Genomic DNA, 22,747 nt, shown 5'->3' on the forward strand with positions numbered 1-22,747 from the left:
AGTCAAATAGGACTTAGTGACTGAGTAACTACACTTATAGTCAGTTTCCTGCATCTATTTAAAAATCATTACATTGTATTCTTTTATTCCTCAAAATGCAAACCGGCCCCTTGGCAAGACAGTTTAATTCACTGTGTTGAGACTTCCGGTATCCATTAGCAATAAAGGAACAGGGGGCATCCTTAGGGTCCAAAGATAAAGCAACCTCCACCTGCCACTAATCCTATTAACCACCCATTCTGCTCCTGCAGACATCTATCAAGTGGCTATTATACACAAATCCGTGAACTACAGGCTGTGACTTTCAAAACATTTGTAGAATGCCCTCCAGCATCTTACAAACAAGGAAGGAGGCAAGGACACAAGTAACAACAACAAAGGGGAAATGTGTTGCTCTTACAAAATGGCTTTGAATAAAGTGCTCTGAGAGGTTAAGAGAGGAAAAGACTGATTGCCTGATCATTTCAGCTCACTTGATTGTTGGAGGGGTGGGGGTGGGGGTCATGGAGATGACCTACAGCCACGGACTATGGCTCAGGGACTGGGCAAAGGCCAACAAAGAGTGGTTCCAGTGGGGGATGGAGTGTCCTGAGGGGGTGCCTTCAGAAACTGGCTGGAAGGAGGTCAGGCTCCCTGCCTGCTGGGCCTTGAAAGACAGAAAGAAGAATCTGTGTGCTACTTTGACATGTGATGAGTGTCCTCTAAGGTTTCCAATCAAAAGAATAACACAATCTGATAGGTTCTGGAACAAAGGCACATGCCAATCAAAGCAGTGCTTAGGAATATTAATCTGATAGTAATATGGAAAATGATTAGGAAAAGGAAGTGAAAAGGGAAGGAAAAAACGAATGTGAAAGGTAATTGTGAAGAAAACATGATTTGGGGGCAGTTTTAGAGAGACTTTAAGTATGGGTTACTTGAAGATGAAAAAATAAAATAGAGAAGCCAGAGGCACTTCTGGGCAGACTTAATTCAGCTGTAGTCATGCAAAATGAGATAAAAGAGGATATTTAATTCTAGATGTCCAGCAGACAGCTTGGGGCCTAGGGAAATAAAGAGTTCTGGAGACAGAGAAAGAGCAAGGCCAGGGCTGTGAACTGGTTTCCAGTACAGGCAAGGTCCAGGAAAAGAGAAGCGCCCGTCAGGAGAGGCAGAGAGAGCAGCGAGGAGACTCAACTCACCAAAACTGCAGGAGGCGCCTGTGGAGAAGGCAGAAGAACAAGGGGGATTCAGAGTCATCAAAATGCAGACGACAACCCTGAAGAAGGAAGGAAACAGGCGCAAATGCTGCAGAGGACACGGGCAACAGTGACTGGGAGGACGGCGGGGTTCTGATGAAGAGGTGACCTTGGGAGAAATGAGGGCCGTGGGGTGATGGCATGGAAACCGCAGTCCCCGTGGAGACAAAGAGTGCAGGATGAGGAGTGGGGAAGTGAGGCCATAGGTCACCCTCTGAAGAACTTTCACAGTGCAACAAGGAGAAGCAGCACCACCAGGCAGGTGACAGCAGTGTCGCCGAAGTGCTGAGCCTTCACAGACTCGGGGATGCCTGGGAGGGTACCAGTTAAAAATGAAAAAATGCAGAATAGAAACTACGGCGAACCTGGGAACACGAGGGCAGCAGGAGGATCATCTTCCTTAGAAACCAGGGGCTCTTTTCTCGAAGACAGGACAGATGGGGAGAAAAAAAATAAGGAGATGGAGTCATTTTAGGGGAGAAAAGAAGGACACGGTGGGAATTCATGCTGTCAAGCTTCTCATTAGGAGACTAAAGATAAATACTCAAAGTCCAATTGTGGGTAGGGGGAAGGGGAGACTCAGGGCAGGGCTGGAGGAGGACGCTGCTTTCCTAGTGGACCCCAGGCTGCTGATCTGGACTGGGTCGGGGGAGCCCCAGTGCGGCTGATTGGAGGTGGAGGGGCTCCCTGAGGCAGGTGAGGTCACGAGGGACTGGGAGCCTAGGGAGAGGTCATGAGAACCATGGTCCTGATGAGGGCAAAGAACAGGTTCAGTGGGAAAGAGGGCCGTGGAAGGTCAGAGGCTACAGTCATTAGATTATTATCAACCACGTTAGTTACCTGGTCTGATGGACAAACAACATCTTAAAGTAATTGGAGAATGAAGCAAGAACTGATTTGTGTGCCTTGAAGTACACATCGCCGATGGCAACCGTGCAGTCACACAGGAAACCAAACTCTCGCTGAGCGTTTAACTGTTGCAGGAGAATAAGTCCATGGTTGGCCAAATCCATTTTTTAAAAAATCTGCAAGGCAAACAATTTTTTTTTTTAAGAAAGGTGGTTCACAAATCAGTATGTGTCCTTATAGTCACCAACAGTAATGATCACGGCTAATAGGTCAGGCACTGTTAGAAACGTGATATAAATTCAGTCTTCACAACAGCCCTGGCAAGTAGTTCCATCATTTCTCCCATCTTACAGATGATGAAACTGATGGGGAATTCGGGGACTGCATGCTTTGCCCGAGTTTATACAGATGGTTTAAGTGTGGGAACCAGGAGCCGGACTTGAATAGTCAGCCTGCCAGACAGCAAACATTTCTGGGTCTTTGGTCTTTGAGTTTAAGATTTCAAATGCAAATTCTAATGATCCATTAGAAGTTGTCAAACCTTCCAGAGAGATGAGTAAATTAAGGTGCTGGTCGGGGCACAGCAGAGTAAGACAGAAAGATCTCGGTAAGTCTGGGCAATACTCCAGCTCCTGCTGTGTAGACAGGGAAGCCTTGGCAGGGCTCTAATAACCCCCACATCCCTTATTCCTCAAGGGTTAGGACACAGGACAGGTGCTCTTCTCCCTCTTTTGTGGAGGAGGAAATGGGCTTCAAGAAGGGTAAGTAGTTAGCCAGGGCCATCTGGTCAGATGGTGGGGGGCGGGGTGGGGAGTCAAAATTTAGATCTGAATCTTCAAAATTCTAAGTTCATTATTCCTCCTTTACTCCAGCAAACCACATAGCCTCAATCTAACTGTATCAAGGGAACTGCTTCTGGGGGAGCAAGTACATTGCATCAGGAAACTGCTCCTTCCCATGGGCAAATAGCATTCATAAAAGCCGAGCACACATACATCAACATTATACTTAATAACACAGTTAATGGTGAGAAAGAGCAAACGCTTTCTCCTTACAGTTGAGGACAAGGCAAGGATGTCTGTTCCCACTATCCAATACAGTATACTATTCAATGTAATTGTTTCAGCCAGCACAATAAAGCAAGCAAGGAAATAAAAGGCTTACAGACAGGAAAGGAAGAGATAAAATTGTCCCTATTTGCAGATGACATGACTTTTACATAGGAAATCTCAAAGTATCTACCAAACCTCCTGGAATTATTAAATGACTTTTGTCATGCCACAGAATACAAGATAAACATATAGGTCAATTGTAATTCTATATACTAATGCTGAACATGTGGACACAAATTTATTTATTAGAAATAAATCATTTACAATTACAAAAAAATGAAATACATAAATGTTAATCTAACAAAACATGTATAGGACTTGTATACTGAAAATTGGAAAAGGCTCATGAAAGAAATCAAAGATCTAAATAAATGAAGAGACATGCTGTAGGAAGACATGTAGACATGTTTAGGAAGACATAATATAAATCAGTTTTCTATATTGATATATGGCTTTGCTATAATTCTTATCAAAATCCCAGCAAGACTTTTTTTGTAGATACAGACGAGAGTACTTTAAAGTGTTTATGTAAAGGCAAAGAAACTAGGATAGCTAAAACAGTGCTTAAAAAGAGGAATAAAGCGGGAGGAATCAGTCTAATTTTGAGAGGTGTTACAGAGCTATAGTATTCAAGGCTGCACGGCACTGACAGAGGGATAAACACACAGATCAGTGGAACAGAACTCAGGTGTAGACCCACGGAAATATGTACAGTAGATCTTTGACAAAGGCACAAAAATAATTCAGTGGAGAAAGAACAATTTTCAAAAATGCTGTGGGATCCAATAGACTCTCATAGACGAAAAAGAAAGCAAAAGGAAAACAGAAAGAAAAAGAATTTTAATCTGTCTCGTATCTTACATAAAAATAACTCAAAATGCATCACAGATTCAGATGGAAAACACCAAACTATAACTTTTGAGGAAAAACATGGGACAAAATTTAAAGAGGCTCTAGGATTCATCAAACATACAGCCTATAAAAGGATAAATTGATAAACTGGACTTCATAAAAATTAAAAGGGCTTCCCAGAGGGGCTCAGTAGTAAAGAAAGTGCCTGCCAACACAAAAAACTCTGGTATAATCCCTGGGTCGGGAAGCTCCCCTGGAGAAGGAAATGGCAACTAACTTCAGTATCCTTGCCTGGGAAACCCCATGGACAGAGGAGCCTGGTGGGCTACAGTACATGGGGTCCCAAAGAGTTGGACACAACAACTAAATAACAACAAGAAAAATTAAAATCTGTTGTTCTGAAGAAGACCCTGGTAATAGGATGAAAAGGTAAGCCAAAGACTAGGAGAAAAAAATTTGATAAAGGACTAATATCAAGAATATATAAAGAATTCTCAAAACTCAATAGTACAAAAACAATTGAATTAGAAAATGGGAAAAAGACTTGAAGTGACATTGCACCGAAGAGGATACACAGATGGCAAAATAACACGTGAAAAGATGTTTAGTAGCGATTAGGGAAAAGCAAACTAAAACCACAGTGACGCTCACTACATGCCTGTCAGGGTGGCCAAAATATAAAATATCAACAAGCAAATGCTGGCAAGGATGCAGAGAAATAGACTACTCATACCATTGCTGGTAAGGATGCAAAATGGTGTAGCCACTCTAGAAAACAGCAATTTCTTTTAAATCTAAGTATGTAACTATGATGCTATCCAGAAATTGTACCCAAGGACATTTATCCCAGAGAAATGAAAACTTAGGTTCATACGAAAACCAGTACTTGGATATCCACTGCACCTTTATTCCTCAGTCAAAAACTAGAATCTACCCAGATGCCCTTCAGTTAAACAGTTAAACAGCGTGGTATGCCCTAACCACAGGAAACTACTCAGCCTTAAGACGAAATGAAGTGCAGCAACCTGGGTGAGTTATGTCCCTAAAGGTTACATACTGTAGGATTCCATTTACGTAACATTTTTGAAAATTACAGAAATGGAGAACAGGTGAGTGGTGGAGGGGCCAGGGGAGAGGAGGCCAATGATGTTTGGCTGTAGAAGGGCAACAGAGGGAGCCGTGTGGAGACAGAAATGTTCTGCAGCTCAACTGTGTCAGTGTCAGTACCCTGCTTATGATGGGAGCAGAATTTTAAAGGTGGTTCCATTAGAGGAAACTGGGTGAGGTGTGCATGAGATCTCTCTATATTATTTCTTGCGACTCCATGTGAATCCACAGTTATCTCAAATAATTGAAAGAGAAAAGCTCATCACACATTAATTAATTAGATTAAAAATGGATAAAACTACGACGCTTAACTTCAGAATCAGGAAAGTGACCGTGGAGAAAGAGTTACCAATAAACTTAAAGACAAAAACAGACACAGAAACATCGGTTCTTGCTCAGCTGGTGCTCAACTCCCCAACCTGCTTCCTGTTCTAGAGATGATCTGGCAGATTCAGAAATTGACAAGTGTGCCCTAAAATAAACGAGCAAAGTGGAATGACACTTTAAGATACTGATCAGGTTCACAAAGCAAGACTCCAAAATGTCAAGTTTTGTGTTTTCTATCAAGGGCTTGATCCAAGTAGGAGAGGCAGGAGAGCCACCCATGTTGGCTGTAGCTCCTGAGTGTGAAGACCTGGATTATAGCCTCACCTGCACGTGAACACTGATGGTGTGGATAGGGAACTTAGTTCCCCAGTGTCTTCTGCACAAGTCAGAGAAGGCAAAAGCACTAAGATGAGGAAGAAGAGACAGAGAAAAGGCATGAGGCTCATGATGAAAGCCAGAGATGCTGCCAGGGGGCAAAGTAACTGCGATGATGAAGAAACACACTCTAATCTGACCAGGATAGAACTCTAGAAACTAGTCTTCAAAGCTGTTCTCTGAAAAGTGCCAGAACACTAACTTGCCCTTCTCTGCAAAAAGTTATCTACCTTTTAGAGAAAACTGGGCTGAGCTGCTTTATCATGGCCTCTGACTCTGATCATGAACACATCCACGTTCAGGCAGCTATGGGTGTCACTTTCATTGACAAGTATAGTAAGGAATTACTGTTTATCTTTTGATGGCAATAAGAGGTTATTGTTTATGGAATGTTCACCATTAACCATTCTCTTCATGCCATTCATTTATTTTCACACTAACGAGCTATGTGAGGTCCTGCTACCCACTGGTAACTCAGACAATAAAGAATCTGTCTGCAATCCAGGAGACCTGGGTTCAATCCCTGGGTAGGGAAGATCCTCTGGAGAAGGGAATGGCTTACCCACTCCAGTATTCTTGCCTGGAGAATTCCATGGGCAGAGGACTCTGGTGGGCTATAGTCCATGTGGTCATTTAAGAGTCAGACACGACTGAGCAACTAACACTTCAGTACAGAGACGGTACCCACATTTTACAAAAGAGGAAACAGGCTTAGAGAGGTTAGGTAGCTTGCCTAAGATTACAGAATCCATAAATACAAGAATTGGGACTTAAACTGGAATTCATTTGATTTGTTGGAACATACTACATACAAGTATGTTAGTTTAAAATTAATTGGAGATTTTTAATGGCTATTTTAAAGTGTAAACATTGCTGTAAGAGATTCAAATATTAAGGATACACACTAGCATTCATCCACTCCCAACTCTACCCATTTCCCCACATTCTAGCCAACACTGGGTATTAACACTTTTTAAAGACTCTTTGCCAATACCACTTTTTACTTTCCATGAATTTGATGAATTGAAGTATATTTTTACTTCCTCTTATTTCTCTTCATAAGTTTTGCCCATTGTCTATCAGGTTATTTTATTTTTTCCTTATCGAACTATAAAACTCTATATAAAGAAATGAGCCCTCTGTCATGGATATTGATGATAACATTTTTCTTACTTTCTTTTGATTCTGTTTTAGAGAATTTTTGACATATAAAATTTTCACCAAATTTATCAATATTTTACAGGATGATTTTGAGGTTTGGGGTTATTACATTAACGAATATATATCATCTCTTCAATTTAGCAAAACGTATGGCTCCCCACCTCATTCCATCAATAGATGAACATAAGTATCTTATTCAGATGATAATAAAACTATGATAAAACTGCAAAATGTTTCTTTTTAAAGAGGGTCTACTAGTTATTTTAGGATCTCAATTTAGGACCATCTAGAATAAAAAAAGAACTGAAAGTGTTTTTCAAATACAGAAGGAAGAACACGTGTCTAGAGTCTCTGAGAAGAGGAAAAACAAAGAAAATGTGTCATATGTTTTCCCCCAATTCACATTGGGGGAAAAACCCATATGCATCAATTTTTTAAAATCTTAGAGACCAAAAATGTCTTTCTCCCCACCCCGACTCTTTCATGTATGAATGAGCGTGAGAAAAGGGGGTAGGATGGGGTACTGGGCCCCTCCTCCATCCCCGCCCAGCTGAGAGTACTGCTCTAGCCCCAGCGGTCCCCTTCATAATCGTTTCCGTGAGGCTTTACTTGCACAATGCCACGTAGGCTGAGGACTGAGCGTCTTCATGGGCTGGCTCTGCTCCAAACTACCCTCCCTTTGTGGAAATGGACATCTGCTCTTCCCACCATCGACTGCTCACCCAACCACATCACTCCTGCTGCCCTGTGTTGCCCACCAAGGTCACTGAGGGCCTCTTCCCCAGCCCGATGCAAGAGTAGCTTATTCGACCTCTCTGTGGCATTTAATATCCTTCCCTCCTGCTCCATAAATATTCAGGCCCTGCTTCCAGGACAACACACTCTGGTTTTCCTCTCACCTCTGGCTATTTATTCTATTTTAACCCCCATCAAGGTTCCTCTTCTGCAGATGCTCCTCTGCCTTTGGTCCACAGCCTGCTTCTCTGCAGACTCTCCGTGGTGATTCAATCCACTCCCACTTGGCTGTCCCGCACAGCCAATTTAGGGCTGAGCCCTAAATTCAGACTAGGCAAATCAGCTCAAATCCCCAAAGGACAATAAAAGCCATCAACACAAACCCACTCCATCTGTATCCACAGCTCAGCGCATGGCGCCATCATCCACCCCTTGACCAAGGCAGGAACCCATGTCGGTCAGACACCCACATGCCACCAATTAAAACTCTTCATCCCACCCCATGCCTTAACTCTACCTCCCTGCTCATCTCCCTGTTTCCAGCTCCAGCCTCTCCCATTTATCCAAACAGAACAGGTTAGCTAGAACTGTCTCTCCCAGGGCAAATCTGATGTTACTATCCTGCTGAAAATCCTCTTGAGTCTCCCCATGGCTTGCAGGATGAAAGCCACACTCCTCAGCATGGCTTGCATGACCCCAGATGACCCCACCACTGCTCACTCTGCACGCCATGCTCTGGTGCTAATCTCAACTACTGGTTTCCAGACTTCTGGGCTGCCCAGACCTACTAAAAACCAACCAACCAATCCTGAAACTGGGGGTCTGACAGAGAGTGCTCCCTCTTTATTTTGCAAGAAAATATATCAAATATTCATATACCTATTAGGGATGGAGGGCTTTTCTACATAAAAAGATGGACATAATGACAGAATATACTTCTAGAGGCAGGACAGTGGCACTGTATTCAACATATGGAACATATGCAAAAAAATTACAACATAAAATGTTACTTTATGACACTAAGCTATGTATAATTGTTTTCTGGATTCAAGACTGTCCGTATAGTAGTCTTTACCAAGTGATCATCAAGTATCCCATTTGTTCTAAAAGTCCAAGCATTATCACAAATCCAGTTTCATTTGAGTGTGTTGATGACAAAGGAGATAAAATGATGTATTTTACTCACTTGGGGAATTGGATGAACTGGGAGATGAGCTGCAGTTTTCTTTGCCCAGAAGATCCTCAATGCCCAGGCCATTCTTGGGCTACTAACAGTACATAACCCTCACTGCTCACAGGCCTCGCTCTCAAAGCTGAGCAGCTCAGCAACCTGATTTCTACTCTCACGGTCAGGAGATGGGACCAGTTTGAACTGGGCCTTGGAATGTGCCCCTTGCAGAGGGACCCACTGCTGACGACCTGTCCCTTCCCCTACCTCTACTTGTCCTCTGCAAAATTCCCCTGACCTTCAAGACTGGAGGGTCTTTTTGCCTCCAGAGGACCCATGAACCTGCCTGATGCTTTTGGAAAGTTGGCATTGAGTCTTACCATTTATTGTTTTATCTCATGTGCCTAAGCATACTCTCTGGTGTTCAGTATTCATTAAATGAATGACTATATGTTTAGAGAGAAGAGTGCTGAGTTCTAATCACAGATTGGCCCCTGACTAGTTGGGTGATTGGGGTAAAAGTTCAATTTCTATTTTTCCTAGATTAACCTCAAATTCTCATCAATTTAAAGTGTGCTGTATTTTGGAAGAAATTTTCAATTTTAAAATGTCACCTCGTTTCTTCATGCTAGTAATTATGTTCTTAACAGTGCTTTATAGTTTATAATAACCCTTTACACACATAATTTAATCCTGATCAATACCACGGTATACTGTCTTCTTACTATTTGTTTCATTGCTAATTATAATGATTAACAATCAAAGCATGTGGACAGTGACTGCAGCCATGAAATTAAAAGACACTTGCTCCTTGGAAGAAAAGGTATGACAGACCTAGATGTATTAAACCTAGTGAATTAAAAAGCAGAGACATCACTTTGCCAAAAAAGAGATATAGTCAAGGCTATCATTTTTCTACTAGACTAGTCATGTACAGATGTGAGATTTGGACCATAAAGAACAAACACTCTCTTTCAACAACTCAAGAGAAGACTCTACACATGGACATCACAAGATGGTCAATACCGAAGATAGACTGATTACATTCTTTGCAGCCAAAGATGGAGAAGCTCTATACAGTCAGCAAAAACAAGACTGGGAGCTGACTATGGCTCAGATCATAAACTCCTTATTGCCAAATTCAGACTTAAATTGAAGAAAGTAGGGAAAACCATGAGACCATTCAGTTCAGTCACTCAGTCGTGTCCGACTCTTTGTGATCCCATGAATTGCAGCACACCAGGCCTCCCTGTCCATCACCAACTCCCAGAGTTCACCCAAACCCATGTCCATAGAGTCGGTGATGCCATCCAGCCATCTCATCCTCTGTTGTCCCCTTCTCCTCCAGCCCCCAATCCCCAGCATCAGAGTCTTTTCCAATGAGTCAACTCTTTGCATGATGTGGCCAAAGCATTGGAGTTTCAGCTTCAGCATCATTCCTTCCAATGAATACCCAGGACTGATCTCCTTTAGAGTGGACTGGTCAGATCTCCTTGCAGTCCAAGGGACTCTCAAGAGTCTTCTCCAACACCACAGTTCAAAAGCACAATTCTTTGGCACTCAGCTTTCTTTATGGTCCAACTCTCACATCCATACATGACCACTGGAAAAACCATAGCCTTGTCTAGACTTGCCTCATGGAATCTGTAAATAAGTCTCATGGTTGTCCAAAAAAAAAAAGGGGGGGGGGTAATACATGTAAAGTACTAAGAAGGCTTGGAATAGAACAAGTAATTATAAATGATTATTTTTATTAATTGGCAGAAAATGAAGAGGAAATAAAAAGCCTCTTGATGAAAGTGAAAGAGGAGAGTGATAAAGTTGGCTTAAAGCTCAACATTCAGAAAACGAAGATCATGGCATCCGGTCCCATCACTTCACGGGAAACAGATGGGGAAACAGTGCAAACAGTGTGAGACTTTATTTTTTTGGGCTCCAAAATCACTGCTGATGGTGACTGCAGCCATGAAATTAAAAGACACTTACTCCTTGGAAGGAAAGTTATAACCAACCTAGATAGCATATTCAAAAGCAGAGACATTACTTTGCCAGCAAAGGTCCGTCTAGTCAAGACCATTCAGGTATGACCTAAATCAAATTCCTTATGATTATACAGTGGAAGTGAGAAATAGATTTAAGGGACTATATCTGATAGACAGAGTGCCTGATGAACTATGGACAGAGGTTCATGACATTGTACAGGAGACAGGGATCAAGACCATCCCCAAGAAAAAGAAATGCAAAAAAACAAAATGGCTGTCTGAGGAGGCCTTACAAATAGCTGTGAAAAGAAGGGAAGTGAAAAGCAAAGGAGAAAAGGAAAGATATACCCATTTGAATGCAGAGTTCTAAAGAACAGCAAGGAGAGATAAGAAAGCCTTCCTCAGTGATCAGTGCAAAGAAATAGAGGAAAACAACAGAATGGGAAAGACTAGAGATCTCTTCAAGAAAATTAGATGCCAAGGAAATATTTCATGCCAAGATGGGCACAATAAAGGACAGAAATGGTATGGACCTAACAGAAGCAAAAGATACTAAGAAGAGGTGGCAAGAATACATAGAAGAACTGTACATAAAAGATCTTAATGACTCAGATAATCTCGATGGTGTTATCACTCACCTAGAGCCAGACATCGTAGAATGTGAAGTCAAGTGGGCCTTAGGAAGCATCACTATGAACAAAGCTAGTGGAGGTGATGGAATTCCAGTTGAGCTATTTCAAATCCTATCACTGCAGATGGTGACTGCAGCCATGAAATTAAAAGATGCTTACTCCTTGGAAGAAAGGTTATGACCAACCTAGATAGCATATTGAAAAGCAGAAACATTACTTTGCCAACAAAGGTCCGTCTAGTCAAGGCTATGGTTTTTCCAGTGGTCATGTATGGATGTGAGAGTTGGACTGTGAAGAAAGTTGAGCACTGAAGAATTGATGCTTTTGAACTGTGGTGTTGGAGAAGGCTCTTCAGAGTCCCTTGGACTGCAAGGAGATCCAACCAGTCCATTCTGAAGGAGATCAGTCCTGGGATTTCTTTGGAGGGAATGATGCTGAAGCTGAAACTCCAATACTTTGGCTACCTCATGCAAAGAGTTGACTCATTGGAAAAGACTCTGATGCTGGGAGGGATTGGGGGCAGGAGGAGAAGGGGATGACAGAGGATGAGATGGCTGGATGGCATCACTGACTCTATGGACATGAGTCTGAGTGAACTCCGGGAGTTGGTGATGGTCAGGGAGGCCTGGTGTGCTGCAACTCATGGGGTCGCAAAGAGTTGGACACGACTGAGCGACTGAACTGAACTGAACTGAAAAGATGAAGCTGTGAAAGTGCTTCACTAAGTATGCCAGCAAATTTGGAAAACTCAGCAGTGGCCACAGGACTGGAAAAGGTCAGTTTTCATTCCAATCCTAAAGAAAGGCAACGCCAAAGAATGCTCAAACTACTGCATAATTGCACTCATCTCAAATGCTAGTACAGTAATGCTCAAAATTCTCTAAGCCAGGCTTCAACAATATGTAAACCGTGAACTTCCAGATGTTCTAGCTGGTCTTAGAAAAAGCAGAGGAACCAAAGATCAAATTACCAACATCTGCTGGATCATAGAAAAAGCAACAGGATTCCATAAAAACATCTACTTCTGCTTTACTGACTACGGCAAAGCCTTTGACTCTGTAGATCACAGTAAACTGTGGAAGTTCTGAAAGAGATGGGAATACCAGACCACCTGACGTGCCTCTTGAGAAATCTGTATGCAGGTCAGGAAGCAACAGTTAGAACTGGACATGGAACAACAGACTGGTTCCAAATAGGAAAAGGAGTACGTCAAGGCTGTATATTGTCACCCTGCTTATTTAACTTATATGCAGAAATGCTGGGCTGGAGGAAGCACAAGCTGGAATCAGGATTGCTTGGAGAAATATCACTAACCTCAGAAATGCAGATGACACCATCCTTATGGCAGAAAGTGAAGAACTAAAGAGCCTCTTGATGAAAGTGAAAGAGGAGAGTGAAAAGTTGGCTTAAAGCTCCACATTCAGAAACTAAGATCATGGCAACCGGCCCCATCACTTCATGGCAAATAGATGGGGAAACAGTGTCAGACTTAATTTGGGGGGGCTCCAAAATCACTGCTGATGGTGACTGCAGCCATGAAATTAAAAGCTTACTCCTTGGAAGGAAAGTTATGACCAACCTAAACAGTCCTGAGTGTTCATTGGAAGGACTGATGTTGAAGCTCAAACTCCAATACTTTGGCTACCTGATGTGAAGCGCTGACTCACTTGAAAACATCCTGATGCTGGGAAAGATTGAGGGCGGGAGGAGAAGGGGTGGACAGAGGATGAGATGCTTGGATGGCATCACTGAATCAATGGACATGAGTTTGGGTAGACCCTGGGAGTTGGTTATGACACGGAGGCCTGGCGTGTTACAATCCATGGGGTCGCAAAGACTTGGGACACGACTGAGCAACTGAACTGAAAGAATGAGAAGAGTTAACCAGGCAAAGATGGAGTATCCCAAGCCAAGGGGTCAGCATTTACAAAGGCCTTAAGATAGGAGGGAGCAAGATGGAACTGGGAACAGAGGAAAAGGGTCAATGTCACTGAAGGGCAAAGAGCCAGAGAGGAAACGAGGCAGGTGAGGTGGGAGACTCTAGTCTTGTTAAGGATTCTGGACCATATCTTAAGAGCAAGAGGAGCTGCCAAGGCGGACTTGAAGCAGGGTAACATGACCAGTTGCCTATGATGTACATATCATTCTGGCTGCAGCTGGAGGGCTAACCAAATTGGGGGGGGTGTTGGCAGAGTGGGGGGCAAGAGGAGACCTGTTAGAAGTGGTTGAGAGCAGAGGTCTTCCAGTTGTCTAGATGACAGATGACAAACTGGATGGTGGTGATGAAGATAGAGGGAGATGGACAGAATTTAAAACACAGAAGATTAAAGAAATCAACAGAACTGGTTGATTGGTGGATTAAGCGGAGGAGGGTGGGGGGGGTGCGGAATCAAGGTATCTTAGACAACCCCTAGATTTCTAACTTGTGTAACTGCGTACATCATGTGATTCTCCCCAGTGGAGGACACACGGGCAGAAACCCAGTTTTGTGGGAGACGATCACAAGGTTAGATCCAGACATGTTGGGAATGAGATACTTTGAGACACTCCAGTCGGGACACAGAGAACTTGATGGTCTCTCTATATATACTGCTATTGGCCTGGAGCGCCAAAATCTTGATTTATGTCACAAAGTCTTTGGAGAAGCCAGGTGTGTCTGAATCCAGAAGTCACATCCTTAAATCACTACATGATAATTCAAAGACGTTAAAACTGTAACCTAACAGGGGTCCACTGAACCCTGGTATTCTGGGAATAAATTTCACACTCTTTACACAATACTACCTTGCTCTATTGTTGTTCAGTCATTAAGTCATGTCCGACTCTGTGACCCCAGGAACTGCAGCACGCCAGGCTTCGCCATCCTTCACCATCACCTGGAGTTTGCTCAAACTCATGTCCAGTGAGTCAGTGATGCTTTCTAACATCTCATCCTCTGCCACCCCCTTCTCCTTCTGCCCTCAATCTTTCCCAGATCAGGGTCTTTTCCAATGAGTCAGCTCCAATACTTTGGCATCAGGTGGCCAAAATATGGGAGCTTCAGCATCAGTCTTCCCAATGAATATTCAGGGTTGATTTCGTTTAGAACTGACTGGTTTGATCTCCTTTCTGTCCAAAGGACTCTCGAGTCTTCTCCAGCACCACAGTTCGAAAGCATCAGTTCTTCGGTACTCAGCCTTCTTTATGGTCTAACTCTCACAACCATACATGACTACTGGGAAGATGATAGCCTTTACTATATACCTTTGTCGGCAAAGTGATGTCTCCGCTTTTTAATATGCTGTCTAGGTTTGTCATAGCTTTTCTTCCAAGGAGCAAGTGTCTTTTTTTTTTTTTTTTGCAAGTGTCTTTTAATTTCATGGCTGTAGTCACTGTTTGCAGTGAATTTGGAGCCTAAGAAAATAAAATCTGTCACCATTTCCGCTTTTTCTCCATCTATTTGCCATAAAGTGATGGGATGGGACTGGACATCATGATCTTAGTTTTTTGAATGTTGAGTTTTAAGTCAGCTTTTTCACTCTCCTCTTTCAGTTTCATCAAGAGGCTCTTTAGTTCCTCTTTACTTTCTGTCATTAGAGTGGGGTCACCTGCATATATGAGGTTATTGATATTTCTCCTGGCAATCTCGATTCCAGCTTATGAGTCATTCAGCCTGGCATTTCGTATGATGTACTCTGCATACAAGTTAAATAAGCAGGGTGGCATACTCCTTTTCCAACTCTGAACAAGTCCATTGTTCCATGTCCAGTTCTAACTGTTGCTTCTTGACCTGTGTACAGATTTCTCAGGAGGCAGGTAAGGTGGTCTGGTATTCCCATCTCTTCAAGAATTTTCCATAGTTTCTTGTGATCCACACAAAGGCTTTAGTGTAACCAAAGAAGCAGACTTTTAAAAATTTCCTTTTTCTATGATCCAACCGATGTTGGCAATTTGATCTCTGGTTCCTCTTCCTTTTCTACATCCAGCTTGAACATCTGGAAGTTCTTGGTTCACATATTGTTGAAGACTAGCTTGAAGGATTTTGAGCAATACCTTGCTAGCATGTGAAATGAATGCAATTGTATGGTGGTTTGAACATTCTTTGGCACTGCCCTTCTTTGGGATTGGAATGAAAACTGATCTTTTCCAGACCTGTGGCCACTGCTGAGTTTTCCAAAATGGCTGGCACATTGAGTGCAGCACTTTAACAATATTATCTTTTAGGATTTGAAATACCTCACTAGCTTTGTTGGTAGTAATGTTTTCTAAGGCCCACTTGACTTCTCACTCCAGGATGTCTGGCTTTAGTGAGTGACAGCACCATCAGTCCCAGTCACAGAGGGCCAACAACCTGATGTAAAACTGAAGACCTATATAATAAAGCCCCCACCCATTCAACACTATAAATGGAACTTAAACAAACAAATAAAAAATCATTTGTTTTACCATATCAGAATTGGGAGTAGAGGAACTAAAGAAAATTAGAGATAGAGAGTCAATTCTTAAAAGTGGGATTTCATAGAATATCTTCTCTATTATGTATATTTGTACAAGTGGTTTTTTCCTTAAGTAAATTCAGAGACTGTAAGACACAGTATGTTGAAACAGATTAATAACACTTTAATGCTTCGGCTTTTATCACTGAATCACTCTGAAAATAGGACACTACCTAGATGACCAGTACTTTTAGCTGCCATCACATAGACACATGGTGGGCTGATCCTTAAGTTACTCATCTTTTGGATAAATAGCTGAATGGGATGAATATAATCACACTATACTCTGACAACTCAAGTTCCTCCTTCATTTTTGGTATAAGAACAGGAGACCAAAACAGCTTTGGGGAATTGATGATTCACTTTTTAAAGATAATAGCCCTTCTAAGATACTAAATATCACTTAGACTACCCATTTCAAGGGCACTGAAAGGGTCCTCTGAAGTCTTTGATTTTATTTAAGTGAAGCATAAATGAATATTGCAATGCACAGGACACATCAGTAACAGAAAAGCACTATCCACAAGTAAGATTGATTCTTTCAAGTAGTTTAGACCACTTACCAGGAGGAAAAAAATAGCTTTTTCAATTAGTATTATTAATAATTAATATTTGAAGGCCTATAAAGTAAACTTGAATGTGGCTAGCTGTTTGAATTTTAATATATTTTAAAACTGTATTTCAAGGCTAGGAAATGTATCTTACTTAGTTGTGGTGACAGACTGGCATATATTTCTTAAGAGTTCTTTAGTTAATCCACCATAGAAATTACAAAAAGAGGGGACATACGCTAACCAATGGCACTTATTTTGACTTTGAATAGCAAGGCACTTGTAAAATATTTCTTTAAAATTGTATTTTGCTTAAGTGAACATTAAAATTAGTTTTTAATTTGAGTATAAGTTAAGGTCAGAAGGAGGCAGTTCATGGATGGTTTGGGTATCAAGGAGAAGCAGGTCAGAGATTTATGCTGATAAAGAGTTGATGTTAAAGTGATAGTTCTAAAGGTATTATGCTACAATCAACTTTAAGGAAACCTAATATGACCATGCAGCAAAATTTAAAACCTAATTTAATTTGCTTCTAGTAATCCCAAAGTAGATTGCCATTCTTTTTCATATGCTGTATCATGACTAGGAAATATAATCTGAGGAAATCTGAGGAAAATAGAATCACCTATAGGGATAGCTCAGAATATATACCTCCTCAGAAAGGAGCTCCAAATGTATTTGTAGATCAGTCTTAATGGAATAATTTACTTCACTATTTTATTTCAAGGTTTCTCAAATTTTTGGCATCAGGAACCTTCATACTCTTTATAATTACTGAGTACATCAAAGAGCTTTTGTTTATGTGGAAAATAAGTATTTATATTAGAAATTAAAACTGAGAAATTTAAAAATATTAATTCAATCAGACATACCAATAATAAGCCCATTGCACATTAATATAAATAACACATTTTTGTGAAAAAATAAAAAATAAAAATAATTATATTTTCCAAAAGAATAAAAAAAGTGAAGTGGCTTTTTTTTTTTAATTTCAAGTGGTATCTTTTTGTATTTTTACAAATCTCTGATAGAAGACAATTGGATTCTGCATTTACCCTGCTTCTCCAGTTATTCTGTTATGTCTGTTTTGGTTGAGTATTAAAGAAAATCGAGTCTCACACACATACGCAGTTGAAAATAAAAAAGAAGCATTTAATAGCCTTTTCAGGTAATTGTGGATATTATTCTTCGATATTACACCAAAACTTGACAAGCAGTAGTTTCTTAAAGGTTAGTTGTGGTATCTTAAAGTATATCAATGAATGAAATTTTCCTGCTCTACTATGGTAAAATTCATTGTTGTGTCTTGCACTTTGAATCAATCTTTTACCCATTCAAGACAATGTCATCCACTGGTCATTTGGAAAATGTCAGCTCATTTGAATTATGCAGACTTCCCCAGTGTTGACACATTTTGTCAACAGTGAAAAAGGCCAGTAACATCTTAGTACCAATATGAAAATAGCTTTGACCTCTTGGAACGTGAAAAAAGATCCTGGGGATTCACAGGGGATGGCAGACCGTATTTAAGACAATCCCTGTTCAGAATCACTTTAGGGACTTGGAGAATCTAAATGACTAGGTGGTGTGTAGGAAAATGTGTATATACGTTGATATTGTTCTCACACAGTTTTGATGTTTACCCTTGCTTCATGCAGAACTCAGGAGTGCACACTAAAGAAACTGTACATGAAAGTTGTCTTGTAAAGGAAAAAATTTGTTTGATCAGTACTTAGCCAGATACAGTAATGTGCTTTACAAATTCTTATCTTTCTGCACAGTTTTATAGATGTGTGAATATCACATGATGCAAACAAACCTGATGCATGTGAACAGAAGATTATGCATTTGAGCCTAAAATTCAAGTCTCAAATTTGGCCTTTGCATTAAAAAAAAGAAGAAAAAACAAAAAGAAAAAGGTCTTAACCATCTTTCTTGGACAGCCAACTCCTCATAAGTGTTCTCTCTATGGCTACTGACTCCTCTCTTAAGGGCATATTAGCACTGTAAAACACTGACTCTTATTACTGTGGATTCAAAGTAACATTTAATTATTTATCTTGAATTTGGTAATAAAAATTATAACCTACTTGAGCATTAAAAAGGTTGTTAGTAAGTGTTGATTTAATGGTTAGAATGTTAAAAGTTTTTTTTCCTTCAAGGAAAAAACAATTTGCAATTCTCTTTTTGATTTTCAGGGCCATGCTTTATGACCCAAAGATCATACAGAAGTAGGAAAAGGAACAAATGCCCCTTTGTCAGGTGTATTTTGAAGCTCATGGTAAAGCCTCCAGCTGACCAGCAGTTCCTCCCTAACTGTGATGGCCTGGCGATGCACTACTTGTTCAAAGGCTCAAAGTTACTCAAAAGAAAGCAAGTAGGTCCAGGGGTGAAGCAGCGAGACACAGGTTAAGAAACGGCAGGAGCGTCTCCAGCATCAACAAAGCTGACCCCAAGCAAAGGCTGTATGCCAGCCTTAGCTGTTTCCTTCATGCCCTGCTTCTAGGTGCATGATTCCAAAGACAGGGAAAGCACATCTCCCTATACAGGGCCATGTATACAGGGTAACATATCTTCCTTGGGTAAATACGATTTTATATTATTTAATAAAATTTTTACATTACAAAAGTGCAGGTTTTAGAGAAAAAAGAAATGGTCATGGTGGCAGATTTATTCTGTGACGTAATACATCTAGTGTTTATTCTCTGCTGCTGGAGGATTCCAGTAGAAGAGTTTGGGGAGCACAATATATTTACACCCTTTTTGAAGAAAAGTTTTAAAATGGGCAAGCAGGCAGCTGGTCTGTGCAGCAAAGCTCTAGCGGTGGCTTGTCTGCCACCCTCTACCAGGACTCCACCGTTGACCGCTTGTGACACTAATACTACTGGTATACCACTGCTTGTACTTTGAGATCTTGCGGTGGTTTCAGTAACAGGTCAATTCTTTGGCTAGAAAATAAACTTCTACAAACCACAAATTAAGTGAGAAACGCCCAGTTTAAAGGAATGTAGTATTAGTCACAAGCATCTTTAAAATTACTTTCAGCAGTTTGAAAACGCCCTAGACACACAAGATTACTTGGAATGCAAAATAAAAATGTACTTTAACAATTAATTTTGGTTTGTAATAAATCAGAGAAATGAGGGTTTAAAATTTAATTCTGATTTTCTATTAAAATGTCAAGCCCCTCAGACTAAAAATGATGTTGGTATTTACACCCTACTTCAGTGACCCATTAGGGTCAAAACAGATGATCCGTCCCAGAGAGGACTGGGCAGCCCATTTAAGGAAATCCAGAGCACCTTAGAGTTCTGCTTGAGCCCCGGGGCACCTATCTTTTAATGCTTTATTTTACTAAAACAATAACCTATGAAAACGAATAGACTTTTGAGAGTCACACTCTAAGTGGGCTGTAAGATGAAGAGCTAAAGAACACTGCAGACAGCGGGGGGAGCAACGGGCCTGGGTTATTTCCCTAGGGCATAATTAGGAGTTCAGCAGATGAAGTCCGTGCAGTAAATGGCGTAGCAGTAACTGCATTTTCACTCCACCCAATCACTTTCTTGCCTGCTCTGCTGCCCTTGCCTTCATTGCCCTCTTAATTCATTACCAGCTAAAAGTGACAACAACGTTGCTTCTTAAAGCATTTTCGGCCATTAACAGTCTATGCAGCCTTGTTTAAAAATTCATGGTTTGGGGGTTTCGCCACACAGAGAAAACGACTCTGGCCCCTGCAAGCAGCCTCCGAGCCCCAACCTCCCCTCCGCGGAGCTCTATTCGGGTGTGAGGGCCCCATCTGCGGGGAGCGCGGCTCAGAGGCGGGTCTCACGGCCCAAGGCCAAGCAGCCAAGAAACCACAGCGCAGCCCTGGGCGAGTCTCGGCTTATCCGTGGCGCAGATCGCCCGTGGAGCGGAAGCTCGAGGCCGCCGCTCAGCGAGCCCACACCGGCTGCAGAGGCCGCAGCGGGCGGCCCCGGGCAGTGCCCAAGGAGGCCCGCATTCCCCGCCCGCCCGAGAGCGGCCCAACGGCCGCCCAGTCAGCCTCGCTCCGCCCCGCCTCAAGAGGCAGGGGCCGGGCCGGGGCGGGACCGCCCGGACCGGAGGAGGGCCCGGCGGGGCCGCGGCGCCGGGCACTCAGGCCCCGCCCCCAGCCCCGAGGGAGATAGAGGAGAGGGGAGGGGAGAGGAGGAGCGACGCACTCGGGCCGCGCCTCACGCTCTCCGCCACCCTCAGTCCCGCGTGCGCGCGCGCGCTCGCCCAAGTCCCGCGGAGTTTAACACAATGCCGACGCCTACGCCGTGCGCAACGCCCCGGCCGGCGCAACAGCTCGGCGCCGGGGGCGGGGAGGTGGCCAGACAGGGCGAGGGGAAGAGCGCGCGCGAGAGCGGGAGACAGCGCGAGACCCGAGGAGGCCGGAAGCGCGCGTGCGCGCCCCCGCCCGCGAGCGGGGAGGCGGAGCCGCAGCAGTAGCGGCAGCAGCTGTAGGAGCCGCTGCAGCTGGGAGAAGCGCCAGAGAGGCCGGGCCTGCTCCGGTCCGACCGGATCCCTCCCCTCCCCCTCCCTCCCCGCTCCCCTCCCCCAAACCCACTTCCGCAGCTCGCGGCCTTGCCGCTGAAGAAGCAGCGGCAGCGGCGGCAGCAGGAGGCGGCGGCGAGGCGTCGGAAGGATTACGCACCTGACGGGCCCGCCTCTCTGGGCTCCAGCGCGGGACGCTCACCGGCCGCCGCCGTTCGGGACGCGCTTCGCGGTGGCGGTGGGAAGGGAGGGACCGGCGACGGGGAACGGAACGCGAATCGCCCCCTCCCTTCCTCCCTCCCTCCCTCCTCCGCTCCGCCGCCCGCCCTCTCGGCTTCCGTCCCCTCCCCCTCCCGCAAAGCCCCGGATGGAGCCGCCGCCGACTCGCCGCCGCCTGGCTCCGGGGGATGGTTTTGTCAGGCGGCCAGAGCCCCGGCGCCAGGCGCCGCCGCCCCCGCTCCCCGCGGGGTGCCCCCTCGCCCTCGCTTCCCAGAACCGGGTGCCCGTGTGGCCCGGGCCCTCCGCCTGCCTTCACCCGAAGCCCCGGGACTGGGGGGTGGGGGTCATTCGTCTTCTTTGTTGCCACCGCCGCTGCCGGAACCGTTTGCGCGCTCCGGTGGCCCCCGCCCTCCGCCTTCCCGGAGCCTGGGCTGTGGGGGCGGCACGTGGGCACCGGCCCCGGGAGGCGGCGGCGGTGCGCGCTACCTGTCGCCGGTGCTGCTGCGGCGGGGAGGGAGGGCGGTGTGGAGGAGGCACCGCTGGGCAGCCTTGGCCGTGCTCCCCGCCGCCGCCGCCGCCTCTGCCTCTCGCTGCTGCTGCTGCTGCCGCCGCGGTCGGTGTCTCCGGCGCGGCGGCGGCGGGGCTTTTCCTGTCCGGTTACGTTAAGGTCACATGACCGAGAGAGCGGAGCGACTAGTGCAAAGAGGCTGAGAGCGGCTCCCGCCGGGGGGGAGAGGCGGCGAGAGAGCTGTGGCGGCAAGAGCCCCCTCCGCCCCCCCCACCAGCCGCCTCCCCTCCCCCCGCCCGCCTCCGCCTCCTGCTGCTCTGCCGCCGCCGCCGCCGCCGCCGCCTGCAGCACTAAGTACGCTGCCGCTCCCACCCAGGCTCCGCGCTACGCTCCAGCCAAACTTCTGCAAACCATGTGCAGCCGAGGCGAGGAAACTTCTCTCCACCTATTGGGGCTGGAGGCTTGAGTCACAAGCCCCATGTTTACAAAAAGCGTTAGGTAGGAAGCTCCTGGAGATGCTCCGGGAAGGCTCGGAGAACTCATGCTAGGATCCTGCTGCAAGCGGCCTGCTTGACATCTCTCTGCCCGCACCTTTGTCCCTCTGCTGCCCGAATTAGCATACGTTTTAAAGCTTAAGTCTTGCAACGGACTTGAGAATGAATCAAGGAGCTCATTGTGGAATTATTAATACTCTTTTTTTTTTAAAGATCGCCAGTGGTAGTCAGGAAGTCAAGCTGGAATAGAAATGCTTGTTTGTGGTGTGTCTGGAGATAGAACTGCTTCCTTACTGACCGGTTGAGTGTGAGACGTTTCTGTTAGGATTTAACTTGATGCTTGTGGCAGCAGTTGGGTTTTAGCTGGTGAAGCTTTGGTCCAGAAAAATAGAAGTCTGCAGAAAAATCGAGGTCTGCAAAGCATGTTTGTTACTTAGGAACTATTTA

General features: G+C 44.2%; 1 protein-coding gene across 3 annotated transcripts in view; it reads right to left on the reverse strand.

Annotated features, from left to right (window-relative positions):
- The window catches only part of ZBTB2 (zinc finger and BTB domain containing 2), a 28,712-nt gene extending 6,739 nt beyond the window's left edge, over positions 1-21,973 (reverse strand). The window contains exons 1-2 of one of the 3 annotated variants that reach the window (XM_070376866.1): positions 21,785-21,970; positions 2,079-2,263 (exon numbers count right to left, since the gene is read on the reverse strand). In XM_070376866.1, coding sequence (XP_070232967.1) covers positions 2,079-2,251 — 173 coding nt within the window. In that variant the 5' untranslated portion in view covers positions 2,252-2,263; positions 21,785-21,970. The other 2 variants (XM_070376867.1, XM_070376868.1) reach the window with 2 other exon arrangements.
- Positions 21,974-22,747: the final 774 nt, after the last annotated feature.

Source organism: Bos mutus, chromosome 9 (genome assembly GCF_027580195.1).
Source record: "Bos mutus isolate GX-2022 chromosome 9, NWIPB_WYAK_1.1, whole genome shotgun sequence".
Lineage (NCBI taxonomy): Eukaryota > Metazoa > Chordata > Mammalia > Artiodactyla > Bovidae > Bos > Bos mutus.